Here is a 26620-nt window from a genome sequence, read left to right on the forward strand (position 1 = left end):
TGGGGAAGAGGAGACTGGGAAGGGATGTGGTGAGAGCTCTGGAGGATGGGGAGGTAGGATACGGTGAGGTGGGCACCGAGCACATTTCCCACAGCCCTCGGAGGCTCGCACCCCGAAGTGTAGCCGGAATTTGGGGCGGAAGGGGGGGTTAGGCGATCCCCCTCCCCCAGCCTCCATCTCCAGCTTTAGCGGGCGCTGCACTCGAAGAGTTACGGCGTGGGGGTGGGGTAGCAGGGAGGAGCCCCCCCTTCCCAGCCTGCGGGATTGGAGGGCGCCTCGCTCGGAGACTTACGGCCAGGGGTGGGTGGGGGGAGGGTGGAGGGAGGGTCCCCCCACTTCATCCCTAGAAATAGCGAGCGCCTCACTTGGAGCAATACGGCGGGAGGGGCATTTGAGGGGGAGGCGGGCAGAGCCCCCCCCCGCCATCCCCACATCTCCGGCACTGGGTGTGCGCCCCGCTCGGAGCATTACGGCGGGGGGGGAGGCGGGGAGAGCCCCCCCCGACCCTCGGATTGGTGTGCGCCGCGCTCGGAGCATTACGGCTCCCCCCCCTCCGCCGTCCCCGGTATCGGCGGGCGCCGCCGCCGCCGCCGCCGCGCCCGCAGCGGAGCTGTCCGCGGTGCTGACCGCCGCCGGCCATGGGCCCGCCGCCCGCGCTGCTCCTGCCGCTCCTCGCCGCCCTGCTCCGCTCCCCGGCGCACGGTAAGCACCGGCCGAGACCCCGGGTCATCCCTGCCGTGCGCACCGATCACCCTTCGGTACCGGGTGGCCTCAACCCGCCTCTGTCGCCGTCAAACTTTGCCAACTCCTGCTGCGGAGGGGACGCTCCCCGTTTTCTCCCGGTGAACCGAGAATCCCACCCCCCTCTTATCCGCCCCACCGCCACCCCCTCCGGGGACGCGCACAGCGCTTTGCAGCCAGGCTGGTGCAACGCCGCCCCCGGCAGGCTCCGGCGGCAGCCCCTCTGCCGGTGTCACCGGGGGGCGAGCATCGCTGCGCCGGGGGCTGGGCAGGCACGGCGGGACCCGCTGCCGCGGTCACCGAGCCCTTCGAGCCTCCCTCGGGTTGGCTATGCCGTGAGCCGGTCCCTCCGTGCGGTCCCCGCTGCTGCGTGGGGGGCACTGGGGGGACTTGGTTCTTTCTTCCTCTCTTCTGCGTCGGTGTGACCCCTCCAGCCCCGCGAGGGACACGAGGGACGCAGGGGTGGCGGGTGTTGGTTTGCAAAGGAGAGCAGCCAACACCTAGCTCGACTCCTTGTCTCTGCCACCCATGGGGCACCGGCAGTCCGGATGCCTCGTGGCTCCGCTGCCCCAAAAATAGGAATGGGGACCCTCTAAGGCTTGGGGAGACCTGTCAGTGATTGGGGTGCGCTGGAGCACTGTGGCCATGCATGGGGCGATGGGCGGGTCGTGGTCCAGCGCTGCTGGCCCCGGTGGGATGCGGGATGTGGGCACCGGCTGCAGGCAGCAGCCGTGCGGGGAGTTACATAAACTCCCCATCTGGCAGCGGAGCCCAGCCGGGGAAGGGCGCCGTGGCCCCGCGCCCGCTGCTATTCCCGGCTCGCTCTGCCGCCTGGGGCTGCTGCCACAGCCTTCTTTCTTGGGAAAAAGAGTGGATGGGGACAGCAAGTGGGGCGATGCCATGGCACCCCCATCTCCTGCCCTCCCGAGGGGGCAGCAGAACTGGAATGGGGAGTCCATGTTGCTGGGTCTGTCCTGGGAGTAGGGCGCTGAGCAGGGCAGATTTCCCCCAAGGGAAGCTGGTGCTTACTGTGTCAGTTTAATGATTTCTAATGAGCAATTACCTCTAGTCAGTCCCCTAATTTCTGAATATCAATAAAGTTAATTAAACACTGCATGTGCATTTCCCAGAGTCTTAAAAGTAGGGATGCCCTGGGAGGTGCTGATCTTTTTCCAGGGACGCATTGGGTCCTGTCCTCCCTGTATCCCCTCATCATGTATTGGAAGCTGCCTGTGTGGCTCATGCCTCAAACTCCCCATCCTCCATCAGGCAGGGCTCCCAGACAGCACCAGGGGTTCCATGCAGCATTTCCATGCTCAATGTCCCTGTGGCCTTGACTTGGCATTGATGGGCTGGTGCATGATGAGGATGAGCCATGGGGATGAGGGACATGGAGTCAGCGAGTCATGGACCTCTCATCCAGGTTTGGGAGTTTGGTGACATGGTCTGAGTGGTGGCAATGCAGGGTCTGATCCTGTCTGTCTCCTATGGGGAGGCCACCAGCCCCTCATGTCTACGGGGATTTGCCCCAGCAGAAAGTGGGGCTGGACTCCATGGCACTGGTGCAGCTGAGGAGGATGGTGCCAGGCACAGCTCTATCAACCCTGCCCCGCTGCAGCCCCTCTCCCCAGCTCTCCAAAGCCATGGCAGGCCAGGCATTTTTGTGGGGTTCATCTTAGCCATGCTGAAAGGACCTCCTTATAATTTGGAGTCCTGGCAGCCTGGGGCATTAGGAAGCAGCACAGGCTGTGGCAAGGGGCACAGGGCCTGGCTGTGCCCCCATGAGCTGTGCCACAGCATCCAGATGCACTGTACCCATAGGGGTGATGTATTTGGGGGACACTCTGTAGATGTGGGAGTGAGGAGGGGGCTGGGGAGGGAGGCAGGCGCCTGCTCCGGTAATTAACAGCGCGTGTGCTCGTGCCCTGCGTGCCTCGGAGGAGTTCGTCACCGCCACGCTGCCGTGCCGCCAGGCCAGGATTATCTGGATAATGCTCTTAAGCCAGGGAGCGGGAGGGCAGGGCTGTCCCGCGGGGATGTGGGGCGCAGGCTGAGCCAACCACCCCCAGCATTGCCCGGGAGCCTGATTGCCGCAGGGATTGGCTGTGGGTTTGCAGCACCGGGGATGAACCCAGCGCAGGCTGCTGTGCCAGGCAGAGCCACAGCACTGCGAATGGGGGGGAAAATGGGGTCCAAAAAGCTTGGGCAAGGGCGTGACAAGGGCACCCCCAGGCCTGGTTTGGAGCAGGAGAGAACTCCCCCAACCTCTGTGCTGCTGGTGGGACCCCCAGGCTGGCACGGGGCTCCTGGGGCTGCCACTCCCTGCATGCAGCCCCTTCCGGGGTGGGGGCTGAGGCTGACCCTGCCTGCGGGGTCCCCTGGGAGCACCAACAATCCCTGGGGGAAGTGGATGAAGTTGTGTCTCCAGTGGCTGTGACGGGAGAGGATAATTTCGCCTCCAATCAATTCTTTAAATGCGCACAATTGAAAGATTGCCTCTGAAAGCTGCCTATAACCAGGGAGGTAATGGATTCCCTCCAGTCGCAGGCAGGAGCTCAGGAGTGGTAGCATCCCTTCCTCCTGCTGCTGGGGAGATGGGGGCAACCAGAGGACTAGCACTGCTCCCACGGTGAGCATCCTTGGGTGGGTGAAGGGGCTGCCTGGACCACTTATGGACAGCTGTGGATGCCTCTATCTGTGTGGCTTGCTGCCAGCCTGCCCTCTGCTGAGACCTAGCACTGCTCATCACATCCTCCGAGGTGCCAGGGGGTCCCATTGGCCAAGGCTTGGGATCTGCTCAGCCCCTAGCCTGCAGGAGAAGCAGCAGGAGCCAGCCTGCACACTCGCTGTGCCAGTAGGAATTATTACATATATAATTTAAATGCAGTAACGAGCTGTGCTGAAGGGATCAAATATTAATCAGCTGCAAGAGCGCTGCTCTGACCCTGTGAAAATGGAGAGAGGTGCTTGAAATGCCAGATCAGCCAGTGGTGGGCGATGAACAAGGTGCTGCTTGGGCAGGGCAGGCTCTGGTGGTCCCCAGATGCCCTGGGGGGTGGCAGCAAGGAGGGATGTTGGCTGTTAGATCAGCCCTCTGTGGCTTCCAGAACTGGATGGTTCATCCTCTAGGAAAAGCAGCACTGGGGCAGGATGTGGGGCTGGCGGAAGAGACAGAGAGCTGGGGGCAGCTGAAATGCTGGCTCTAGCAGGAGCAGGCGGCGATGGGAGGGGATGGTGTCTGCAGGAAGTATGACATGGCTGAGCAGCCCAACGCGGAGCCCAGCAAGCAGCTCTCGCTCGCCTCCTGCAACCGATTTCAATTACTGTCTCTGGCAGTGGGCGGAGGGAAGGGGAGACAGGAGCTGGGTGGGCAGCGTGGCCCTGCTCACCCTGCCTGACTCCTGCCCAGCACCCAGGGGTGCCCCGAGGGCTGAGTGCCCCTCTGCCACCCGGAGATGTGAGGTGTGCTGAGTGCTGGGGGAGACCAGAGTTTGCACAAAGCCCCATGGGGACCTGGCACTGACATGATGGCCACTGTGGGGTGGCACAGAGTGGGTGCTGCCCAGCAGTGGGGTATTCCTCACTGGAAATCCTGAGGGAGTGCCTGGAGGGGCTGGTTTGGGTGCTGTCGGCCCAAGGAGGGGGGACATGGCACTGCACAGCGCTTGGGTCTGAAATAGCAGCAGACATACAATTTATCACCGCTGCTGCCACGCAGGGAAATTGCTGTAGAAACCCATTAGCTCCGCAGGGAGAATGAGGAAGGGGGATTACATGGGCTGTGGGTGGCGAGGAGGGGACAAGGGCACCATTGGCATCCACCAGGTGGGAAGGGAGGAAAGCCCCAGGGACGGGCACCTGGGTTCTGCCCTGGTGCCCAGCCGGTGTCGGTGGTGCTCGGCGTGTCAGCCGGCGATGCTCCAGGGAACCGGCTGCGGTGATGTGACATGTGTCAGCGGGTAAATGACTGTTCAATTCAAGGAGAATTGCAAAACATACAAGGTCAAACGCTTCCCCGCCAGCGCTGCCATGAATATTAAAGCCGAGCTCCTCCGATAGCTGCCAGGGCTGGCGGCCGCGCTCGCCAGTGGTGTCCCTGGGCACCAGGGCAGCCCCTCGGGCCCCTGCTCCAGCTGCTCTAACAGCCTCAGCTTGGCCGTGGGCATCTGGGGTCACTGGTGCTGCCAGGGTGGAGGTGGCCATAGGGTGAGAGGACATGGATGCCAGCTCGCCATGCTGGGTGCCAGTGGCGTGTCTGGTGACGGCAGGGTGGCAGAGGAGCTGGCTGCACAGCCCTGCCCGTGCCCACCCACCCCTGCCTTCACCCTCGCACCATCTGCGCCTCCTGCCTGTGCACGCCCACCCTGCCTGCACCCCGACAATGCCTGAATTCCCACGCTGCCTACGCCTGCCCACCCACCAACTGCACCCACCTGGATTCCCTGCCTGCTCCTGCCCACGCTGCCTTCAGCACAAGCCTTGCTCCCTGCCTGGGGTTCTCAGGGCCACCAGAGCAGGGGGCAGGTAGGGATCTGGCATCAGTAGGGTTTCTTACCTCTCGTTCCTGTTATTGAGGCTGGGGGTGTTTCAGGGGGCTGGAGGCCGTGGGACAGGGAGGCTGTGGGTGGGGGAGTGTGGCGTCAGCTGCTTGACAGCTCATTCATCACAGCTGCTGGCCCTGGCCATGGGGGGACAAAGCTAGATTGGATTTTGAATTAGAGAATAAACCTAGAATCTTGTGAGGCCCAGCCCTTGCCCTCACCCTGTGCCAGGCACCTGCCTGTCTGCACCCCTCGCCTGCCCCCTCCTGCAGATGGGGAAACTGAGGCACGGAACACCACTGTGCCAAGGTGCTGTGATGCTCCTGGGGCCACCGGGGGCCTTGCCCTGTTCCCTCCCTGAGCTGGGCACTCTGTTATTGCTTTCTTGGCGGGCAGCATCGATCGGTGCTCCCTGGGCGGCCGCGCGCCGCCTTATTTATTTATTTGTGACAGCAGGCAGCATCGATTCCCGCCGGGGGGGCCCCGCCCACCACAGCCGGATTAGTCTCTGGCATCTCCCGGCTGCTGTTAATAAACTCCCACCCGACAAAGCCAATGGGAGGGATTAGGACCCCGTTGTGGGTGTGACCATGGCCAGCATGCCGAGGGATGCTGGCACATGGCTGCTGGGGACTTGACAGCCCCTGTGCCCATCCCGAGTTCAGCGGGGTCACTGCTGGGTGTCAGCACCCAGAGGGGTGTGTGCTGGGTAGCCAGTCCCACGTCAGCAGTCCCTGGTCACCTTGGGGACATGGGAGTGACATAGCTGTGGCACTGGAGATAAGCTGCTTAGAGACATCTGTGGAGGTGGAGGATCTAATCCTGTGGTGTTCACGGGGCATGGGTGGCAACAGCTGGGCACCTGCTGCCTTCCCACGGTGTCCTGAGACTCCTGCATCCCCAGAGTGTCAAGAGTATCCCCATTCCCAAGCATCCCCTGGTGCCAAGAGCATCCTGTGGTACCCAGAGCAGTGCCTGGTGCCATGACACTGCCCAGCCCAGGGTGTTCAGTACCCAGATGGGAACTGTTGTAGGATCCCTCCTGGGAGGCCTGGCTTTAGCCAGTAGCCTCCATGGGGACCACCGTGCCCCCCAGCACCCCGGACAGGTGAGATGCTCAAGGACAGGAGTGTCCAGAGGGCTGTGTGGGAATCTCTAGCCCAGCCTTTGCTGTGTAGGGCAGTGGTGGCAATGCAGGGCCCAGCCCTGAGCACTAATCTGCTGTTAAAGCCTAGCGGAGATTTTGGCGCCCTTCAGTATAAACTCATTAACTTTTATGTTCTAATAAATGGATCCTATTAAAATATAATTCTGGCCTTGCTGGGGGGCAAGCGAATCTCTCAAAGCTGCTGTGGGCAGGTGTCCCTGCTGTGCCTCTGTGCCCAGGGCATTGTCACTGTCCCAGCGCCATGGCAGGGGGGTGGTGGGGACAGGGGGTGGGTACCAGCGGTGTGAGGACGCCTGCCAGCACCCAGCAGCTCCCCACTACGCTGCACACCCAAGATAATGCCTCTTAATAGTCCCTTAAAAGCAGCAGTCGCAGAGTAATTAATCTTCGCGGGGCCCTGCCCTGCTACGGATAGGGATAATTACCCGGTAATTGGCAGTATCGTGTCATCAGTGCCTGTGCACGGCGGCAAGACGTGCCCACGCGCTACCGTGGTCTCAGAGGGATGCTGGGTGTCAGCGTGGCATCCCCTCTGCCATGGCACTAAGCCGTGCCCAGCAGGAGAGGGGACGCTGCTGTGCCCGATCCGGGAGTGGGAGATGCTGGGTGACTCATTAGGGCTGATTAAATTCTCTTTTTTTTTTGGTCTAAAGGCCGTAAGCTGCTGGGCTGGGCATGCTGGGGATTTGTTCAGGGACTAATGCCTGGGAGGGACACGGGGCTGTGACAGGGGAATCCCTGTGGTTGTGGGTGGGAGAGGAGGGAGCGTCAATGGGGTGGGGGGTTTCCCTACAGATTCACACTGCTCAGGGACAGCCTGGCTGGAAAAAAGCTGAGCTCCCTGGCAGACTGGAGAGGGGTCCAGGTGTCCAGGCTCCCGTGACATTCCTGGCACAGTTGGTCATGGCAGTCACGGCAATCACATGTGTGTCTGCACCCTGGGAATATGCAGTCCCGTGAGAACCTTGGCACGGGGATGGCCACCTCTGAGGTGAAGGATAATCTGTGATCTGGGACACCCAATCCCAGGGCTGTCCCCATCTGGGCTGGCTCACAGGAGGAGTGGGCGCCCTTTCATGTGGTAAAAGCTGCAGATGTGCGTTAATTAGCCAGGACTTAATTGCCAGAGCTGCCCCAGTGAAGGGTAGGCTGGGGAGAGGGTGTTAGGAACCCTCTGCATGTGGCTGATGTGCCTGTTTGCTATCCTGTTTTGGGGGAATTTTGGTGTGCAGGGAAGCGTTAACCCTTGGAGCAGCACTGTGGTGAGGGGTTAGTCCCTGGGAAGTGTTGGTCCCCAGAGTAGCACAGGTCTGTGACACTGCACCGGCATCACTCCCCAGAGCTGCATCCGTACCTGATACAGCATCAGTCCATGTCCAAGCTCTGGTCCCAGGTGCCACCTGTTGAAGCATCACTCCCAGCGCATCACCAGTCCCTTGTTCCCTGTCAGTCCACAGGTCCCCAGCATCCCACACCCTTTCCTCCCTCCAGGCTTCAACGGGCTGGCGAGGAAGAGCGGGGAGAGCGCTGAGGTGGAGCCGACGGCGCTGCCCACGCCGGCGGAGCGGGAGGCAGAGGCTCGCTTTGTGAGCACCGCGCCCACGCTCAAGATCCTCAACCACCACCCTCTGCTGGAGGACCTGCTGCACGAAGCCTTCCTGAAGAAGGACTACCTGGCCCAGGCGCCATTCCTGCCTGCTGCCGCCGGCCCCCTCCTCCCTGCCGGTGCCCTCCAGCCGGCCCCCGGCCCCCCCGAGCCGGAGCCCTCACCCCGCACCCCCGCCCTGCCCCGGCCCGCCTTCCCCACTGACCCGCTGACCACGCCAGCGGGGCGCCCCGGGCCGTGGGGGGAGGCGTGGGGGGCTGTGCCAGGTGCAGACCCCTCGTGGTCCCCCTCTGGGGTGCCAGAGTCAAGCACTGCATCCCCCAGCCAGGCACCCACCACGGCCAGCACATCCCTGGCACCGCACGCCGCGGCCACTGTGGTGCTTGGGGATGAGGAGGGGACCACCACCACCTCCACCATCACCACCACCACTGTCACCACGCTGCAGGGGCCAGGTGAGCGCCAGGGAGGGAGGCAGGTGGAGCTGAGGTGAAGTGGGACTGAGCTGGGGTCTCTTCTGTCACCAGCTCCCTGCAACCGGACGCTGGCGGGTCCCGAGGGCTGGCTGGTGTCCCCAGAGCCAACCGGTGTCCCCTATGATGGCAGCCTCGACTGCACCTACACCATCTCTGTCTACCCTGGCTATGGAGTGGAGCTCAAGGTGAGCTGAGGGCTCAGGGTGGGACAGGGGCCTGCAGGTAAGTGTGGCATGTCCCCTACTCTGTGCCACAGCTGTGTGTCTGTGCAGGGTGCAGCAAACAAATGGCCTTGTCCATGTCCTTCTCCTGATTCCTGTGTCCCTAAGCTAAGAGAGGGCATTGCCTACCCTCAGGCCCCAGTACAGGGATGTGGGTACATGAGCTGGTGGGTACACAAGCCCCAAGATCCTCTGCCCACCAGCTGCTGTGGTTGGCACCCATCACAAAGAAGTGCTGTGAGATTTAATTAACCAAGCCCTGATGGAGAAGGTGTGAGCAGTGCCAGCAGGTGCCATGCTGTGCTGCAGTGCCAGGAACACCCAGCACCCATCTGCCAGGAGCAGAGGCTGACAGCAAACCCTGCTGTGCTGAGGCTGTGTGCTGCTCCCATCAGTGGCCATGTGTCCCCATCTCTGCTGAAGCCACCACGGGGCAGTTCTGTGGCTTGTGGAAAAATGGTGGTGAGCCAGAGGCAGCATCTCCACCACCAGCCCTGCTCCAGCCCACACTCACCAGTGTTGCTGCTCCTCACCATGCAGCATGGCTTAATTAACATCATTAATAGCAGATTGCTCCAGAGGGCGAGGCTGGCTGTCTGCAAGGCTGCTGGTGTGGGCCTGGCTGTGCTGTGGTGCTCTGGCAGAGCTGCTGGCTGGGGCCTGCTGCTCTCAGCGTGGGGGATGATTTATGGCACTGCTAACCATGTTTGAAAGGCTCTGCCCTGCACAGACAAGCTCCAGTGGGCTATCGAGCACAGAGAAGCCACTCAAGGACCAGCTCCATGATGCTGTGGTGGTGACACTTGTGTCCCCTGCAGGTAGAGAACATCAGCCTGGCAGAAGGGGAGACGCTGACAGTGGAGAGCGCGGGAGGCCTGGAGCCCAATATCCTGGCCAACGAGTCCTTCCTGCTGCGGGGCCAGGTCATCCGCAGCCCGGCCAACCTCCTCACCCTCCGCTTCCAGAGCCCCCGGCCCCCCAGCCCGGGCTCCTACCACTTTCACTACCAAGGTATGGGGCTCAGACCTCTCTGTACCCTCTGTGAGCTTCCCTGCCAGCACGGTGCTAGTTTGGATCATGGCGATGCACCAGGAGTTTATCTGTGTTTTAAGTGGGCAATGACTGGGTGAGGAATGCTCATGAGGAACTAATTTCCTTTAGCATGGGGCTATGGATTCATTTAGCATAATTCTTGGCAGCCATAGGCACTGCATCACTCAAGCCCTGCCACACCTAGGCATTTCCAGGGGTCTGGGGAGGCAGTTTCTGGGTTCTAGGGGAATCCATAACTCCTCAGCTTTGGTAACACCACCACCTGCCCCCCAGCCTACCTGCTGAGCTGCCCCTTCCCTGCACGGCCGGCTTTCGGGGAGGTGTCTGTCAGCAGCCTGCATCCTGGTGGGGACGCCCGTTTCCGCTGCTCCACGGGGTACCAGCTGCAGGGCGCCCGCCGGCTCGTCTGCCGCAACGCCACCCGCCCCTTCTGGAGCGCCCGCGAGCCGCTCTGCCTCGGTAAGGAGCAGCACCGCGGGGACAGGCACAGCTGGCACGGCACAGCCACCCACTGACGGTCCCTGTCCCGCAGCGGCGTGCGGCGGGGTGGTCCGGAACGCCACCGTGGGACGCATTGTCTCGCCCGGCTATCCCGGGAACTACAGCAACAACCTGACGTGCCACTGGCTGCTGGAAGCGCCGGATGGCCACCGCCTGCACCTCCACTTCGAGAAGGTGTCACTGGCAGAGGATGATGACAGGTTTGGATGTGGAGCAAAGTGGGGGGGCTAGGGGTGTGGAGCACGCTGGGGCAGCCCCTTGTGGGGTCATGTACAAGGATGTGTGCTCCTGGCTGGATGCAAGGATGGGATCTGTCATGGATGGATGCCATTGTATTTAAGGAGGGATGCTGCTCACCATGGCCAAGTGTGATTAGTTTTGGCCATTAGTCACAGTCAAGGGAAGGTGCTGTTGGCCATATTAAAGGAAGACAACCTCCGGCCATGCCCAAAGATGGTGCTGTTGGAAATGGCTGGGATTGGAGGCTACCATCCATGCCCATGCATGGCTGCTATTGGCCAGCACTGCACCCTGCCCTTGTCATGCCTTGGCAGGCTCATCATCCGCAACGGCAACAACGTGGAGGCACCGCCAGTGTACGACTCCTATGAGGTGGAGTACCTGCCCATCGAGGGGCTGCTCAGCACCGGGCGCCACTTCTTCGTGGAGCTCACCACCGACAGCAGTGGGGCCGCCGCGGGCATGGCGCTCCGCTATGAGGGTATGGGGCCGAGGGCGCAGCGGGTGACCCAAACATCCCTGTGCCCACCTGCCCCCTGCAGACCTTTGCCCCTGTGCCCACAGCCTTTGAGCAGGGGCATTGCTACGAGCCCTTTGTCAAGTATGGGAACTTCACGGCCAGTGATCCCCGGTACCCCGTGGGCACCACGGTGGAGTTCAGCTGCGACCCTGGCTACACGCTGGAGCAGGGCTCCACCATCATCGAGTGTGTCGACCCCAATGACCCGCAGTGGAATGAGACAGAGCCAGCGTGCCGTGGTGGGTGTGGTGCTGCAGGGTGCTGGGGCTTGTTGTGGATGAGGCACGGCTACTGCAGCCACCGTGCTGTTGTGTGTGCTGGAGCTGAGGGACATGGTGGGTGCTGGATGTGGGATGCTGCAGTGCCAAGCCCAGCGTGTGCCCCTGTACAGCGGTGTGCAGTGGGGAGCTGACAGACACAGCGGGAGTGGTGCTGTCACCCAACTGGCCAGAGGCATATGGCAAGGGCCAGGACTGCATCTGGGGGCTGCACGTGGAGGAGGACAAGCGCATCATGCTGGACGTCCGCGTGTGAGTGGTGGGATGGGCTGGGGATGGATGGTGGGACGGCGGATCTGGGGCTGGGATGGGGACGGTGGGTGGTGGATCTGCGCACTCCCTGCCCTCACAGCCCCACTGCCCCAGGCTGCGGCTGGGCTCGGGGGACATGCTGACCTTCTATGACGGGGATGACCTGACGGCGCGCATCCTGGGCCAGTACACGGGCGCCCGTGGCCGCTTCAAGCTCTACGCATCCACTGCCGATGTCACCGTCCAGTTCCAGTCTGACCCTGGTGCCGGTGCCTTTGCCTATCGGCAGGGCTTTGTCATCCACTTCTCTGGTGAGGCCCACAGTGAGACAGTGTCCCTGGTGTTCGCAGTGTCCCCCATACCCTGCTCAGCCTTCCATGCCCACAGAGGTCCCCCGTAATGACACCTGCCCTGAGCTGCCGGAGATCGCCAATGGCTGGAAGACGTCCTCACAGCCTGAGCTTCTCCATGGCACTGTGGTCACCTTCCATTGCTACCCCGGCTTCCAGCTGACTGGCACTGACCTCCTGATGTGTCACTGGGACCTGACGTGGAGCGGTGACCTGCCCTCCTGCGAGCGGGGTGAGTGGTGCCCACCAGAGATCCCCTGCCTGCAACACATCCTCAGCCACCCTCACCATCGGTCACTCCTGCCTGCAGTGACAACCTGCCGGGACCCTGGGGATGCTGAGCACAGCCGCAGGGTGGTCTCCAACCCTAAATTCCCGGTGGGAGCCACCGTGCAGTACGTCTGTGACAAGGGCTATGTCCTGGCGGGCGCTGGGACTCTCACCTGCCATGACCGCGCTGCGGGGGGACCCAAGTGGAGTGACCGCCTCCCCAAGTGCATCCGTGAGTTGGGCACCCCCTCCCCGGCCATATCCCCCAAGCCCATAGCGAGCGCTGACGCCCCCGTACCACTGCCTCGCAGCGGAGACGTACGAGCCCTGCCACAACCCCGGCGTGCCGGCGGGCGGGCGGCAGAACCCGGAGCGGCGGCTGTACCCGGCGGGAGCCACGCTGCACTTCTCCTGCACCGCCGGCCGGGCGCTGCTGGGCGAGAGCAGCCTGCGCTGCCTGGCCGGGCATCCCTCGCGCTGGAGCGGCTCCCCTCCCATCTGCAAGGCGGGTGAGATGACCACTCCCCACCCCAGCACCCCGCTGACACCGTTCTGCACCCCACTTCTCACTCCTGCTGTTGGTTTCTTTCTTCCGCCTCCTCCAGCCTCCTACGATGAGTTTTACAGCAACCGTAACCTGGATGGTAAGGGCGAGGGTGTGTTGGGGTGCCAGAGTGTGGAGGGGCACCCAGGGTGCAGCTGATGTGGGGTGTTCCCTGGGTGAGCCCCAACTCTCCCGGACAGCTGTGGCCAAGGCTGTGCCCTCGGGGACAACTCTGGAGGGCACCAACGTTGCCATCGCTGTCTTCCTGCCCGTGCTGGTGGTGGCCCTGCTCATCGGGGGCATTTATCTCTACTTCTCCAAGTGAGTGGCCTGCTGGCCCCTGTCACCCCATGGGGTCCCACATCCCCCCACTGCCCACTCCAGCTGCCCTTTCCCTACAGGCTCCAGGGGAAGCCAGCCCTGCAGCTGCCCCTTGCTGGCTCCCACCCCTATGACCATATCACCGTGGAGTCGGCTTTTGACAATCCCACCTACGAGACAGGAGTAAGTACTGGCCCCCACACCCCACATTTGGGGCTGGGCACCCTGAGGACCCTGCATCACATCGGCCACCTGTGCCAGGGGTTGTGCATAGGCTGGGCCAGGTGTGGGATGTAGGGTCATGTGTTCCAGGAACTGTGCATTAGATAGGACATCCATCCAGGAGCAACACAGGGGATGGGACACGTACCCAGAGACCGCCCATGGGATGATGTATCTATCTAGGGATTGTTCACAGGATGGACATCTAGTTAGGGATCACACACAGGAAGGATCCAGGGACCACGTGTGGAGTAGGATTTCTACCTAGGCACCACACGTTAGTTCAGACAACCATCCAGCCATCACACGAACTATCTGCAATATCCATCCAAGCACCATGCACGGGATGGACATTGATCCAGGACCCATGCATGGGATGGGACACACATTCTCAGGGCTGTCTGTAGTCTGGGATGTGCCCCCAGGTCCTTATGGCATGGGAGAAGCCCTATCCCTTTCCCGGCACCCCATTGCACTGCCGAGTGTCCAACCCCTTGCAGTCTGTTTTCTTTGCAGGACACGAGGGAATATGAGGTGTCCATCTAGGTGTGGGCAGCGTGGAGCTGGGCGCTGCAGCCACCCCTCCCGGGCCCCCCCGTGCCCACCGGCCCCGGCACGGGCTGGGAACACCTCTCCCAAGGAGACTCAAGCCGAGCGCTTGGCAGGACCCACCTGGGCACCGGCCATCCCCCCTGCCACCCCCAATCCACCCGGACCCCCGTGGGGTCTGTCCCAGCCCCACTGTCACCCAGCCCCCCGCACTGGGCTCATGAGAGGCTGGGGGTCCCTGGACCTCATCCTGTCCCCCGGCCTCTGAGCCAGCGAGGGTCCCCGGATCTCACCCTGCCCTTCGGGCTCCATGCTTCCCCCCCAGCCCCCCGCAGGGGGAAAACAGCTGCCCCCACAGTCCCTGCGACGGAGGAGTGACACAGGCAGGGGGAGCAGCGCTGTGGGGACCCCAGGTAAGGACAGGGCTCCAGGGGCTGCAGCGGGGAGGGGACAAAGCCCCGGGGGGGTGGGCGAGGGGGCTTGGGTGGCCATGTGGGTGTCCGCCCCGCCCTCGCCCCCCACCCAGCACAGGGCTGGTCCCCCCGCACCCCTGTGTCCCCCACCGCCGCCACGCAGGGACGTGTCCCTCCCGTGCCCCCAGCATGCTGCGTGTCCCCCCGGCCCCTGCTTGCTTCGCCCTTCCCGGGGGGGCTCCTTCCGCCACCAGCGTGTCCCCCCCGCGCGTCCCGGCACCCCAGCGCGGCCAGACCCGGAGTGACGGGGTGGGCAGGGGCACCGGGCATGGCTGTGCCCCTCCCCACCGCTGCGTCCCGCCCGGGCTGGTGACCCCGGCCCCCGCCGCCCCCTCTATCTGGAGGGGACACCGCCCCCCTCCCCATCTTTTGGTTGTTTCATTAATAAAAAATGGTGTTTTAGAAGAAAGGATGGCGTCTTCCTCAGCGGGGCCGAGCAGCTTGGGATGGGGATACACCCACACACGCCCCCCCCGGCGTGGACCTTGAGCCCACCACAGAGCTACCCCGATGACATCCCGACCCCACGCCCTCCCCTCTCGCGCTCTCCGGGGGTGGGGGATGAATGGGGGCACTGCCGCTTTAAGAGGCGTGGCCTCTGCCGGAGTGACGTCACAAACAGAAACTGAGCCCCGGCGCGCCGCGCGCCGCGCGCCCCCTGCCGACGCGCGCGTGCCCCGCCGTCCCGCCCCGCGTCGTTACGTCACTGACGTCCCCGCCACCCCGCCCGCCCGCTGGAACGTGACGGCCGCCACACGCCTGCGCGAGAAGAGGGCGGGGAGGGGGCGGGGCCAATCAAAGCAGAGGCGGGGTGGGGCGGAGCCGCGCGGGGCGGTGCTTCGCGCACGCGCAGTGGCTCTGCGTGCGTCCCGCCGCCCCCCCGCCGCCGCCGCCGCCGCCGCGCCAGGTCCGCGCGCGGGAGGCGGCGCGGAGCGCGCATGCGCGCGGGGCGGGCGGGTCGGGGGCGCGGAGTGCGCGTGCGCGCGGGGCCCGGAGCGTCGGCGCCGCCTGTGCGCGGGGCGTGCGCGGTGCGTGAGCGGCCGCGGCGGGCGCGGGGCCGCCGCCCCCTCCCTCCCTCACCCACCCACCCCCTGCGCGGCAATGGCAGCGGGCGTCGGGCTCCCCGCGGCCGCCCCCGGGCACGGCTGGAGGAGGAGGAGGACGACGCGCAAGCCGCAGCGGCCCGTGGGATAGGCCCCGCCGCCCGCCCGCCCCCGCCGCGCCGCGCCCCCCCCCCGCCGCCTCGACGCGGAGCCGCCGCTGAGGGGCCGCCGCACGTCCCCGCCTCGCTCCCTCTCGCCGGGGGGGGCTCTCGGGGCCGCTCCTGGGCTGGATGAATGTGGGAGAAGATGGAGACCAAGACGATCGTCTACGACCTGGACACCTCCGGGGGGCTGATGGAGGTGAGGCCCGGGACGCGGCGGGGGGGCCGGACCGGGGAGGCAGCGGGGCTGCAAGATGGCGAGGGAACCCCCCCAGCCCGGAGCCCCGTGGCCTTACAAGGAAGTGAGCGGAGGGACGGAGGCAGCTCGCCCGGCCCCCGGAGAGGCCCTGCCGGACACGGGGCGGGCGGGGCGGGCTCGGCCGGGGCTCTGTCCCCCCCACCCCGATCCCCTCCCGGAGGGCCCGGGGCCGCTGTCCCCCCGGCGGGCACGGGGAGAAGGGCGCTGGGTCAGGGTCCATGCAGCCCCTCAGAGCCCGCTCTGTCTGTGTGTGCATGTGCAGCAAATCCAGGCCCTCCTGGCTCCCCCCAAGAGCGAAGATGGGGAGAAGAAGAGCAGGAGGCTCGAGAAGGAGCCCAGGCGAAGTGGCAGGGCCACTAACCACGATAGCTGCGATAGCTGCAAGGAAGGAGGGGATCTGCTGTGCTGCGATCACTGCCCCGCCGCTTTCCACCTCCAGTGCTGGTAAGGCTTGGCGCTCTCTCCCTCCGGATCTGCCCAGAGCACCTTCCCTCCGGCCTCTCCCGCTTCCCGTTAGGTCCCGAGGAGGGGGGGACATGGGGCCGGCTGGAGCAGACAGGAACAAAAAGGAGGTGTAAACCCCACTCGGGTCCATCCTTGCTGAGACTAATCCACAGCAGCCGAGGTGAACCCTCCTCTGGCTGCTTTCTGGAGGGCTGGGTGTCCACCCTCCTCCTTTCTTTTTGTGCTGAGCAGCGGGCGAGAGGCCTGGAGGAGGAGCGAGGCCGCTGGCTGTGCGGCCTGGCTGCCTTAGTGCTGCCCCTGCCCGGCCTTCCGCCCCTCCCGGCGGGAAACTTCCCCACCTCACCCCTCTCCAAGGGTGCTTGGCTTGGGGGGGGGACCCTCCGGAAGGCCCTGGCTGGAGAGGGGGAAGCCCTTGTGGCGTCTCTGCACCAGGCCTGACGTTCCCAGCGCTTCCGTGCTGCTGCAGCTGCTGGGAATAATGGAGGTTGCTGTCTCTGTGTCTCCCTGCCTCACTGTTTACAATATGGCGACCTTCCTTTAAATTATATTTTTATTCTCAGCGCCATTTTGGCTGCATATATGACTTCCAAACCCTCGCAGCGCTCCTCACAGTATCTCAAACGTGAAAATACCTTCCCCGTGCAAATCCAGGCCTCCAGACTTTAACGTTGGCCGGGTTTATTCTTTTCCCTCCTTTTTTCCCTTCTTCCTTGCTCTTCCGACCTGCTTGTCTCATCCATGGGGGTGTCTGCTGTGAACTGGGGGGTTGTCAGGTGCTCTTGCTGGGAGTTGTGTGGCTTTGTTGATGAAGGCAGAGCTTTCTGCATGCAAATCTGGCTGCCGGCTGGGAATCGGGGTGCGTGTGGAAGCGGTGGCAGAGCTCGAGGTGCTGGAGGCTGCAGCAGGATGGGCTCTTGCTGCCTTTTCTCACACCTTCCCAAGCTTTCCCAGCACAAAGCAACACCACACCAAAAGCACCTCAACTTTCCACCCCAAAGTTTTTCCTTTTTCTGCACCCGGAGCTTGGATGCATCCGAGGCCGCTTTGCCGAAATCCCCCTTTTCAACAGTTGACACAGGCGGGCGGTTTGTGTTAAATTAGCACAACCAGAGTGGATAATGGAGTGGAGGAGGGAGTGGGGCAAGTCAAACAGCTGGAGTTTGGGAGTACAGAGTATTCTTCCTAAGGGGAGATTTTTTAACCACATTCCTTTCTCTCTTTCATGCTTTGGAGCTTTGTTTGCCACCCTGTTACAGCTGTCTCCTCTGCGCTTTTTTTCCTCCCTCTGTTGTTTTTTGGTTTTGGTTTTTTCTTTTTGCCTTTTTTTCTGATTTTCATTTGCTTGCTGGCTGTTCTGCATTTCTATGCTAATTGAGGGTCTCAGAACACTTATTAAACTGGTTGCTGATAGCAGGGAAGCTGAGTGTGCGGTCACAGTTCTGAAGGGAGTGTCCCGTTAGCAGCATGTAGCCAGGCAAACCCGACAATGCTGTAGCATGCAGCCATGACATCATCCCTCCTACCCTGAGGAAGTGCTACTGGTGGTAGTGCAGATCCTCTAATATTTACTAGGAGGGTAGTAATTATAATTATTTTTCATCCAGTGTCCTTGATGAGCTTTAATTTAAGGGTGGTTTTTTCCTTCTGCCGGGCATAGTTGCTTTCAGCCAAACACATCCTGAGCATTCTCTTAGCAAGGCTGAAACGATGGCTGAAACTTCACATTTTGGAATGGAGGAGCTGTGCCTAAGGCTGTAGAGTGTCCTGGTTGACTCTGAATCCTAGTTAAATCTGACCATAAATGAGACCACTTTGTGCATGCCTAATTTCATGGCTTAATTTGGTGATGTTTTTGTAATTAGATAGTGAGAAACAACCAGGTAAATCAGATACCTGCAAAGCTTTCGCTGTACCTGAGTTAGTTGCATTATAGTTGTATGAAATTTTGTATAAAAATATTATATAAAAATATATATGTATCTTTGTCTATCTAGTCACCCTTCAGAAGAGAAATGAAAGAGCAATTCTAAATACTCTTTCACTCCATTTGTTGCTTCTTCTGAGGTTTCTCAAGCAATCCCTTTGACAGTGCTGTGGGAGGTGCCACAGTGTGTAAAGGCTTTGTCTGAAGGCCTCCAGCTTGGGCCTGGTTCTGCCTCCTTCCTCCTGGACCTTTGTTGGACCCTTGGCTATGGCCTTCAGGTGACCTAGGTTGTCTCAAAGGGATGCTCAGGTTTTGTTTTTGTGTGTCTTGCCATTACCTCCTACATTTTCCTTAAAGTAAACTTCCGTTCTGGACATAAACTTGGGCATAAAGGCAGCACTTGCAACTTCCTTTCTGCCTCCCTTTTTTTATTTAAAGAATAGTAGCTGTAATGCAAGGCTTAATTTAAGTCACTTGAATAGCACTGCTGGGGCACTGTAACTGATTTGTGTTGACAGCTAACCTGTTCTCTGAATATTTATTGTGAGCTTTAGTACCAGGTTGAATTTATTATCAGTATAGCATAACAAAAATTAGGAAGTAGCTTTTAATTGGTCTAGGGTTTGTGATCAGTTGATTACAGCTGTATGGGAAGGGCCATATTATAAAAGAAAAGGATTTTCAGGGGTATTATTGACACAAGTCATGCAGTCAGCTGGAGATGAACCTAGCTCAGCTTCCCAGGAACTCCTGTTGCTCTTTCCTGTGTAGAGAAGGTTCTTCTTTATCAACTTGTCTAAGCCTGTAGTGAGAAAGTTGGTCTGTGACCCTCAGACTTCAGCAGTTTGCCTTAACTTCAGTTTAGCAATTAAACCCGTTGTCCTCTGCTGAAAACAGAAGGCACTTGGCCAAAACTCCCAAAACTTTCCGAGTCTGATAGTATTACACATCTGAGGTGGTAAATAACAAGTTTTGTTGGTACACCGTGGAACGACTCCTCTCCTGAATTAATGGGGGTGGAAGTGACTTCCCAATTCATCTGTTGGGGTGTCAGCTCTTCCTACAACTCTCTTTTGGAGTCACTAGTTGAATGTAAAGCTGCTGTGGGTGCTGTGAGGGGCAGTGGGTCTGGAGGATTCCAGCCTGGCTGCAGATAAACTGGCCTGGTGGGAGGGATACTGGGAAGTGTGAAATCCCTGCCAGATACTTAGTTTCAACATACTTGGATTAATATCACAGTCAGGTGACTCTCCTCAGGTTTGAATTTACAGAGTGAGATTTTTTGGGTCCCTAGTAATTCTTGAAAACAGGTTGTGGGATTTTTAGCTCTGAAGTTGGTGTTTGGTTCTGCTGTTTGCCCATAGTCTGCTGCTTTGGGTAACAGTGCAGAGTGCGTTTCCATCCTGATGTTCTGCCTTAGCCCAGGCCCCCAGGGATGGTGCACACTCCTTCTTTACATGATTGAAAACCAATTTTCCACTGCTACTTCTATTCTTTCCCATTTATATCCTCCTCCTGGCAATGTGATTGTTAGAATTCCCTGTGTTTTCTTGAGCTTGTAGTGAACTTGATTCACATTGAAGCGGGTTTGCAAAGTGACTGATGTTGCAAATTCATTATGAAGGATTAGAAAGATCCCCGGGAGAGGAAAAGTTTAGTTAACAAGCTGGGGGAGGGGAGTGACAACAGGAGAGAGAACCAACAGAGAACAGTTTTGTGTTTGTTTTTTTTCTCTCTCTTTTTGTTTTTTTTAAAAGTCTCCCTGCCCAAGTTTCTGGTTGGAGGAGCCCAAAAGCACAAACCTCGCTGAATGCTGCGGTTCAAGTCCCTCTTGTAAAATCTCACGCCGCTGGCTGTGCAGCTCTGCTGGCATGGCAGAGTGACCTCAGTCCCTTAAAGCTGACCAGTTATGTAAACCACAGTACCAGTTTTGTGGCACTGCCCAGCAAAAAAGGTTCCTCGTAGCTGGGCTTCCTCACTGCTGTGCTGGGAAAAGTGTGTTTTGTCCTTACCAGGGCCTGTTACCTCCATCAAACTTTTTGCAACACCTCCTTGTGTTTGTATTTGCAGTGTTTGGCTCATTTCCCCTCTGATTTGGCAGTCTTCACCCAAGTGCTGGTGTTGAAGAACGGGAGTAACAGAGCTGCAAAGTGCAGGAGAGGAAGCTAAACTAGAGTTTTGGTATTTTCTATGAGTCACATTGTTTTAGTACTTCGAACAAAGAATGGAAAAAAAGTTGTGTTTGGCTGGTAGGACATCATAACTCTTTCCCCACCTTATTCGGTCTAAAATGCCCTGCTTTATCTTTGGCATTTGTTCTAGCTTTGGGTTTTTACATGAATATGCAGTCTGTGAAGGGAGCAAAACAATAGCCAGTCTATTGTCTCAGTTAATCCTTCCCTTAATGCTCATCTTGGGCTGCCTTTGGTGGTTCAGGTGAATATTAGAATGGTTTGAAATGTCTCCTGCCTCAAGGAGAAGCAGGATGTCCAGGAAGGTGCTGGAGAGGCAAACTTCCGACCTAATAGTGGCTAGGAACAGGGTTTCAGTATATCATGGCTTCAAAAAAGCTTGTAGTTTTAGGTGCAGGAAGTTTTTATTATGAGGTTTTCTGTTTGTTTGGGTTTTTTTAACAGTAAATGACTGGCAACCCCCTACTTTATATGTAATTGCATGTTGAAGGTCAGAGTAAGCTGTTCTGTTCCCAACATTTAAATGTATCTACCTTAACTGATACTTTGTTAAAACAGTACTGGTCTAAGTATGTGCTTTTAAGAAAGCTCCAACTTTTGTTTTTATGTATCTCTGGTTCTGATATTTTGGGAGCCTTGGGCCAGCCTAGGCTAGATCCTGAGGCAGGAGGAAGTGATTGCCCTGGCTGGGTTTCTGGCAGCAGAGGGTCACTGCGTGTGCGCCTGCAGATGTGGTAACATGATCAGTCTTGGCAGCTCTGCTCAGCCAAGTTGTACCAATGAGATTTTTCACTCTCCTTATTTTGTCCTAAATCTCTCCCTGCAAAGGCAGATTAGGTCAGCCTAAAATCTATGGACTTCAGCTGAGGACTTCAGCAAATCATTCACAGTAAGAATTTGATGAACTGGTGATTTGGTGACTTGCAAACCACCACTCTCACCTGTGTGTGTGGATGTTGCTCGTGTTAAACTGAGCGTGAGCAGCTTTTGTGCCATGGACAAGAACTGGGGATTTGGATTGAGCCATGGGTCTGTGCTGCAGTTCCCAACATCAGTGTGGCTTTGGGATTCTAAAGTCAAGGATTCAGAGTTGAGAAGGGGGATGTTTAACTACTTAACTTAGGCTTTGCCTTCAGACGTGGCTGCTGCATGGACTGGTGTTACATCAAACACCCGCATTGTTCCAAAGCTGTTTAAAATGGCACAGTGGGAGACTGCGAACAAGGAAAATTCTCTGTGGTTTAGTACCTTGGCTTAGGAAAGTGCCAGTTTTATGTTGACCACGACTTGTGGAACTAAGAATCCTTTTTTTTTTTTTTTTTGTGCCACTGTGAGTCCATTTTTGAGTTGATTCCTCAGGAGCAGGAGGCTGCAGCAGTTTGCTTCGAGGTGGGGTTCACTGCTTTGTTCCTGCTGCTCCAGAGCTGGTCTTTCCTGGTATGTCAGCCTGCAGGCATGACTCATGGGAGCCTTTCACAACATGGAAAGGTCTTCCCAGAGGAATTCCAGCTCCTCCAGGCATTTGCAAAGGAAATTCTTAATTGGATTAGATTCATAATACTAATCTGCTAATGACTGTTTGTTATGGAGATCTTGGCACTATCTTGTAAATATATTCACCTTCTTTTAGCTCGCCTTATGCCTTTTTATCACGTACATGCTCAGTGTTGTTAAAATTGTACTGCCGCCAGCAGATCTGATAGTTGGGAATGGAGGACTACTGTGTTTATTACACAAGATCTTATAAAGCTCATAATTCTTCCCTCTCTCTCTGTCTCTCCATTTCACGGTGTTGTTTAGGTGGGGTAGTAAAAGGGAAGCAGTGGTAATTGGCATGTCTGACATCCGGCTGCACTTACTGCGAGTGTGAAGGACACCCCAGGTGGGGAGTGCCTCTGTGCAGTTGTCAGTGACACAACTGTGTATTTTTAGTTAGCATCAGGACCAAACAGGCATTTCTCCCCCTCATTAAAAAGGGCCATTTTTTGTGTGGTAGGTGCTGTTGTGGTGGTGTGAGGAGCACCTGCAGGAGAGCAGGTGTTCTGTGTTTCCCTGTGTAAGACAGAGTCAATTTGAAATTTCAATTGTAGCATCGATACTGAAACAGTTTTTCAACACTGACATAAATTCTTCCCTTTATTGACCCACAACAGTGGATGTAAACTGCTTTTGTTGCTAGACTGACTCACTGGTATGTGTCAGGTTCTTGAGTTTTTCCCTCTGCTCTGCAGCCTTTCTTAATCCTTGAGTCAGTAGCAAAAAGTAGGAATCTGCTGTGAAGAAAGGGAGCAGTTACTTCCAGAGTAAGAAAGAGGTGTATCTCCCTGAAAGCAAATGTGACAGTCTGAATATTTAGGAAGTGCTGTCTGTTGGAATATAAATCATGTGAGAAGGATGTACCCGTTTTGTTTTTTTTAAACCAGTCAGGAAGTTCTCTTGGACTTGTAAAAATGCAAATGTATCTGGGGATATAACATGGCTTTATTACAGGGGTATGAAAGAAGTGAGTGTAAGCAAAAAGCATCTTGCCACGTCAGGTTACTGGCTAGACTTGTGATTTTTGTGACACAGATTGTCAGAGCTGGCTTTTCCTTCCTGTAGTAATCGATTTGTGCTGTCTCCAGCTCCACTGCTTGCTAGATGTCTGCCCAGCTTCCTCGAAGGAACACTGCAGTATCCAGTAACTCTGGAAGCTGAGTAAAAATAGTGCTGTGGCTTCCCTTTAATAAAGGGGTTGACAGATACCAGTTGAAATGCAATCACATACCTTTTCAGGGTATGGATAAATGCTCTCTGTAGGCAAAAATGAAGGGGGGGAAAGAAAAAAAAGTTGTATAAATCATTCTTCCTGTTGGTGTATCAGATCTTGAGCACAAAAGGCAAAGAGCATCTCAGCCAGCTGGGGGGAATCGAGTGCCTGAACCCAACTCTAACCCATTTCTGCTGACGTCTGCTCTGCACGATCACTGGAAGCAAACTAGATGGAGCTGGAGATTACCGACTTTGAACCCTGCAGAAAGCACTGGCCTGAGGATACAATTTAGCAGGCTGAAAACCCCATGCTGAATTTCTGGCAAGCACTAGTGATTGGTGTGAAACACCTGCCTGTACAGCCTCTGACTTTGGGCACGGCATCATGTGAACTTCCCAGTGATCTCTGTCTAGAATAGCAACAGGAGCAAGATATGAAGGTGATCTGGAAAAGGCAGAAAAGAATGTATGCCCTGCTCTGAGGGTTTGTGGGGTTTTTTTTGGTTTTTTTTGTTTTTGTTTTTTTTTGGGGGGTTTTTTTGGTGGATATCTCTGTATCTGCTCTTTTTTTCTCTCTTCCCCAGTGTTCTTGGGAAAACCTAGTCCACATGTAGATGTCAGAATTACACTTCACTTGTGCCTGTGTGAAGACAAATTCATGATTTTGCTTTTATGGGTCTGCCCTTCATCCTTTTCTGATGTGCTGCTTTTCTTTTTTCCACCTTATTGCAGCTGTCCTTTCACCCCTGTCTCCTTTGAACACGTTCAGTATGGCTGGGGCTGAATGTGTTCACTTCTCAGAAACCTCTCAGACCTGTGTTTTGATTATTTTTTTTCCCACCAGAGATGTCTCTTCATTTATTGTTCTTTAAAGACAGAATTGGATGAAGTGATTCTCACCAGGGCTGTGTTGTTCCTCAGCCTCCTTTCTTTTCCCTGATGCTGCCCTATGTGTCATCCTGCTTTGAGAAGATGACTTCTAATCTGTTAAGAAGATGGTGCTGTAAAGACCTGAACACTTAATAATGAACCTGGACATTGAATTCAGGCTATTGTTACTATTGTCTGCAGCACAGGCATGAGTGATGCCTGGGAAAGAAACAGAAGTCAGGATGTACAAAATGTCTGAATTTCTGTGTCTGACCCACATTTTTCAAAGTCAACATTTCTTCCTATCGATTTCCATGGTTTCTGCTTATAAATACAAAGCTGGATGGTTCCTAGGCAAATATGTCTCACATACCAGAGTTCATAACCAGTCAAACTAATTAAAAAATAATAATTTTAAAATCTCACTGCAGTTCTGGTGGTATTGTACACTTTTTAATGCATATTTATATATATATATGTTTACCTATGTGTGGAAATTTGATATCTTAAAAAAACAATACTTCCTTTAGTTTTTTGTCAGCTGGACATTAATGAAGGTAATAACTAACAGGTTGTCTAGGGAATGGTCTCTGTGGGCCAGGTTCTTTCTATAAATAGAAGTAACTAATTACATCAGGTGATCACATGTTTACATGCAGCTTATCCCATTTATTGGACTGTCCTGCTTGTCAGGTTGGAGGCAAAAAAGTTCTACTTCATGCCTTGGAGGAAACTTCCCAGATTCTCCATGAACCTCAGGATTGCACGAGGGCACAGGGAGGAGGCAGGACCCCCCAGTGAAGGCAGGAAGGGAACTGAGGTAAGGTAGATAAATACCTGCTTCCATGAGGTTCTCTTCCCAGAATGGGAGTAGCAGGAGTGGTTTGATGGATTCAAGTAAATAAGTTCATTGGCATATAAATTCACAGAATACTCACAAAATTTATGATGCACTCATGAAGTGGTACCTGGTTCTTAGGAGCATGGTGGTGCTGCTGCCAGAGGCTGGGACTGCTGGCCAAGCCCATGAAATGTTGAACACTGGCAGGTCTAGATGGTAAAAATAAGTACACTGAAGGAAATTTTGGGATCTGGCATACCCACCAATGCTGCTGCTTAAATCTTTAGGAGTTCATGTCTTCCTCCACTCTTGTAGTATCATGTAGACAGTGTAGTGTGCCTTTATTTTTTCCTTGGATACACCTTGTTCCTCACTGTCTGCCCATATAATGGTGTTTTAACCCTGCTTCTGTTTTCTGTCTGTTGCTGAACCCCTATTTCCACTCTGGCCATGCTGTTGGAAAGATGCATGCTAAACAGATGCAGCATTCCAGATGATGGGATAATTGGTGACCTGTGAAATGGTCATTTTGGTTCACTTCCTTGCATAGTGGCAGCCAAAATAATCATGTCCTGACCTGTTTGGTGGTGTCCAGGAGTCTTTGCTGGATGTTACTAATTTAGAACTGATGTCCACGCTCAAGACTTTCACTTCAGTGTAAACAAAGTTATGCTGCCTGCTGTCAAGCTTTTTTCACAGGTTCCCTCAGGAGTTGTTGCACCACAGGTAGAAGTATAGTGAGTGATGCTCTGTAGTTAATGTGAATTGTGCTGCTGGCTTAAAATAGGTATAGCTTATAAACAATGTAAGCCTAATTGAGGCCAGAAAGTTGCTGAAATTGTTAGCTTTAATGTGATCAAGTAATTTTTAGAGGTCTATAAAGAATGAAAATTATGCTGGGCTTATCTGAAGTTTAGTGGTCTCTTCATTGATGCTTGAAAAATTTTTGGTTTTTTCAGAAAAGTTGTTCTTGTACAATTGAATGTCACAATTCATTCATGTTAATGAGCAGAACTTGGAGACTTTACAGTATAATTTGGGGAATAACAGTAGAGGAGAGCGCTGATAGCTTTACCTCTAAGGTAATTGAAATCTCACTTCTGTCTTCAGAAGCTTTGTGTTGATGCAAGAGTAAAAGAGGAAGATAAGGGAGTTGCAGTGGGGAGGAACTTGCCACAGGCTGCAGCTGTTGGCTTGTCTGGTGTGGTTTTATTCTGTCCAAGGTAGAGGCTCAGGCTTCCAGGTGTCCTCCTCCAGCCGGGTTTGGGAGCAGCTGTGAGCAGAAGTGTATAACTTGGGCACAGTAAAAATGTTCCAAAAAGCTGAATTTGTAAATGATGCAACTTTCCCTGTTTCTCAATGGGGCTCTTGTAATGCCCTGACAGTGAGGTTGGTTTCCTGGTTTGTTTTAGCTGCCATTGAGGCCCTGCTGTAGGAAGCCAGGGAGCCTTGTTCTTTATGAAGCTGGTGGAACAGCTGTAGCTCTATCCATCATAGGGATAAATAGGAGTCCCATAGAAGAGCCTAAAGCCTTCTTCCTTTATCTGGCAAACATATCTAGCATCCTTCATTATCATCCTGTCATTGAGTCTTGGTCAGTTAATTAAGTTTCCTGAGAAGGAAAAAATGTGTTTGCCTGCATTTTTTCACAGCGTTAATATTTTCCCTCTGCGCAGAAAAAAAATATTTAAGTCTGATTGTTGAAAACAACTGACGTGAAAGGCAAGTTATTGAAGAAAGCTTCACCAGGCATGGTTTGTTTTCCTGCCACCATTATCCCAGCTGGTT

At 56.4% G+C, this 26620-nt stretch overlaps 2 protein-coding genes across 7 annotated transcripts in view; both read left to right on the forward strand.

The window, feature by feature from the left end:
• The first annotated feature begins 586 nt into the window (after positions 1 to 586).
• On the forward strand, positions 587 to 14729 carry SEZ6 (seizure related 6 homolog). Of its 2 annotated transcripts, none has more exons than XM_079325076.1 (17): positions 587 to 702; positions 7942 to 8511; positions 8584 to 8717; positions 9572 to 9764; positions 10080 to 10265; positions 10339 to 10507; positions 10862 to 11028; positions 11112 to 11306; positions 11459 to 11597; positions 11712 to 11908; positions 11985 to 12179; positions 12258 to 12449; positions 12529 to 12726; positions 12823 to 12861; positions 12962 to 13082; positions 13163 to 13265; positions 13821 to 14729. In XM_079325076.1, exons 1-17 carry the CDS (start codon positions 639 to 641, stop codon positions 13848 to 13850), a joined length of 2892 nt encoding a protein of 963 aa, XP_079181202.1. In that variant the 5' UTR covers positions 587 to 638; the 3' UTR covers positions 13851 to 14729. The 2 variants fall into 2 exon arrangements, with proteins under 2 accessions (XP_079181202.1, XP_079181201.1); XM_079325075.1 differs by having other exon boundaries at positions 597 to 702; positions 13805 to 14729.
• A 639-nt stretch (positions 14730 to 15368) lies between these two features.
• PHF12 (PHD finger protein 12) overlaps positions 15369 to 26620 on the forward strand; it is a 31831-nt gene continuing 20579 nt past the window's right edge. The window contains exons 1-3 of one of the 5 annotated variants that reach the window (XM_079325404.1): positions 15369 to 15729; positions 16052 to 16233; positions 24685 to 24811. In XM_079325404.1, the coding sequence (XP_079181530.1) occupies positions 15664 to 15729; positions 16052 to 16233; positions 24685 to 24811 (375 nt within the window). In that variant the 5' untranslated portion in view covers positions 15369 to 15663. Of the gene's footprint in view, positions 15730 to 16051; positions 16234 to 23244; positions 23588 to 24191; positions 24236 to 24684; positions 24812 to 26620 lie in introns of those variants that run through there. The other 4 variants (XM_079325403.1, XM_079325406.1, XM_079325407.1 and 1 more) reach the window with 4 other exon arrangements.

This window comes from Erithacus rubecula (assembly GCF_903797595.1).
Source record: "Erithacus rubecula genome assembly, chromosome: 22".
NCBI classification, from domain to species: Eukaryota; Metazoa; Chordata; class Aves; order Passeriformes; family Muscicapidae; genus Erithacus; species Erithacus rubecula.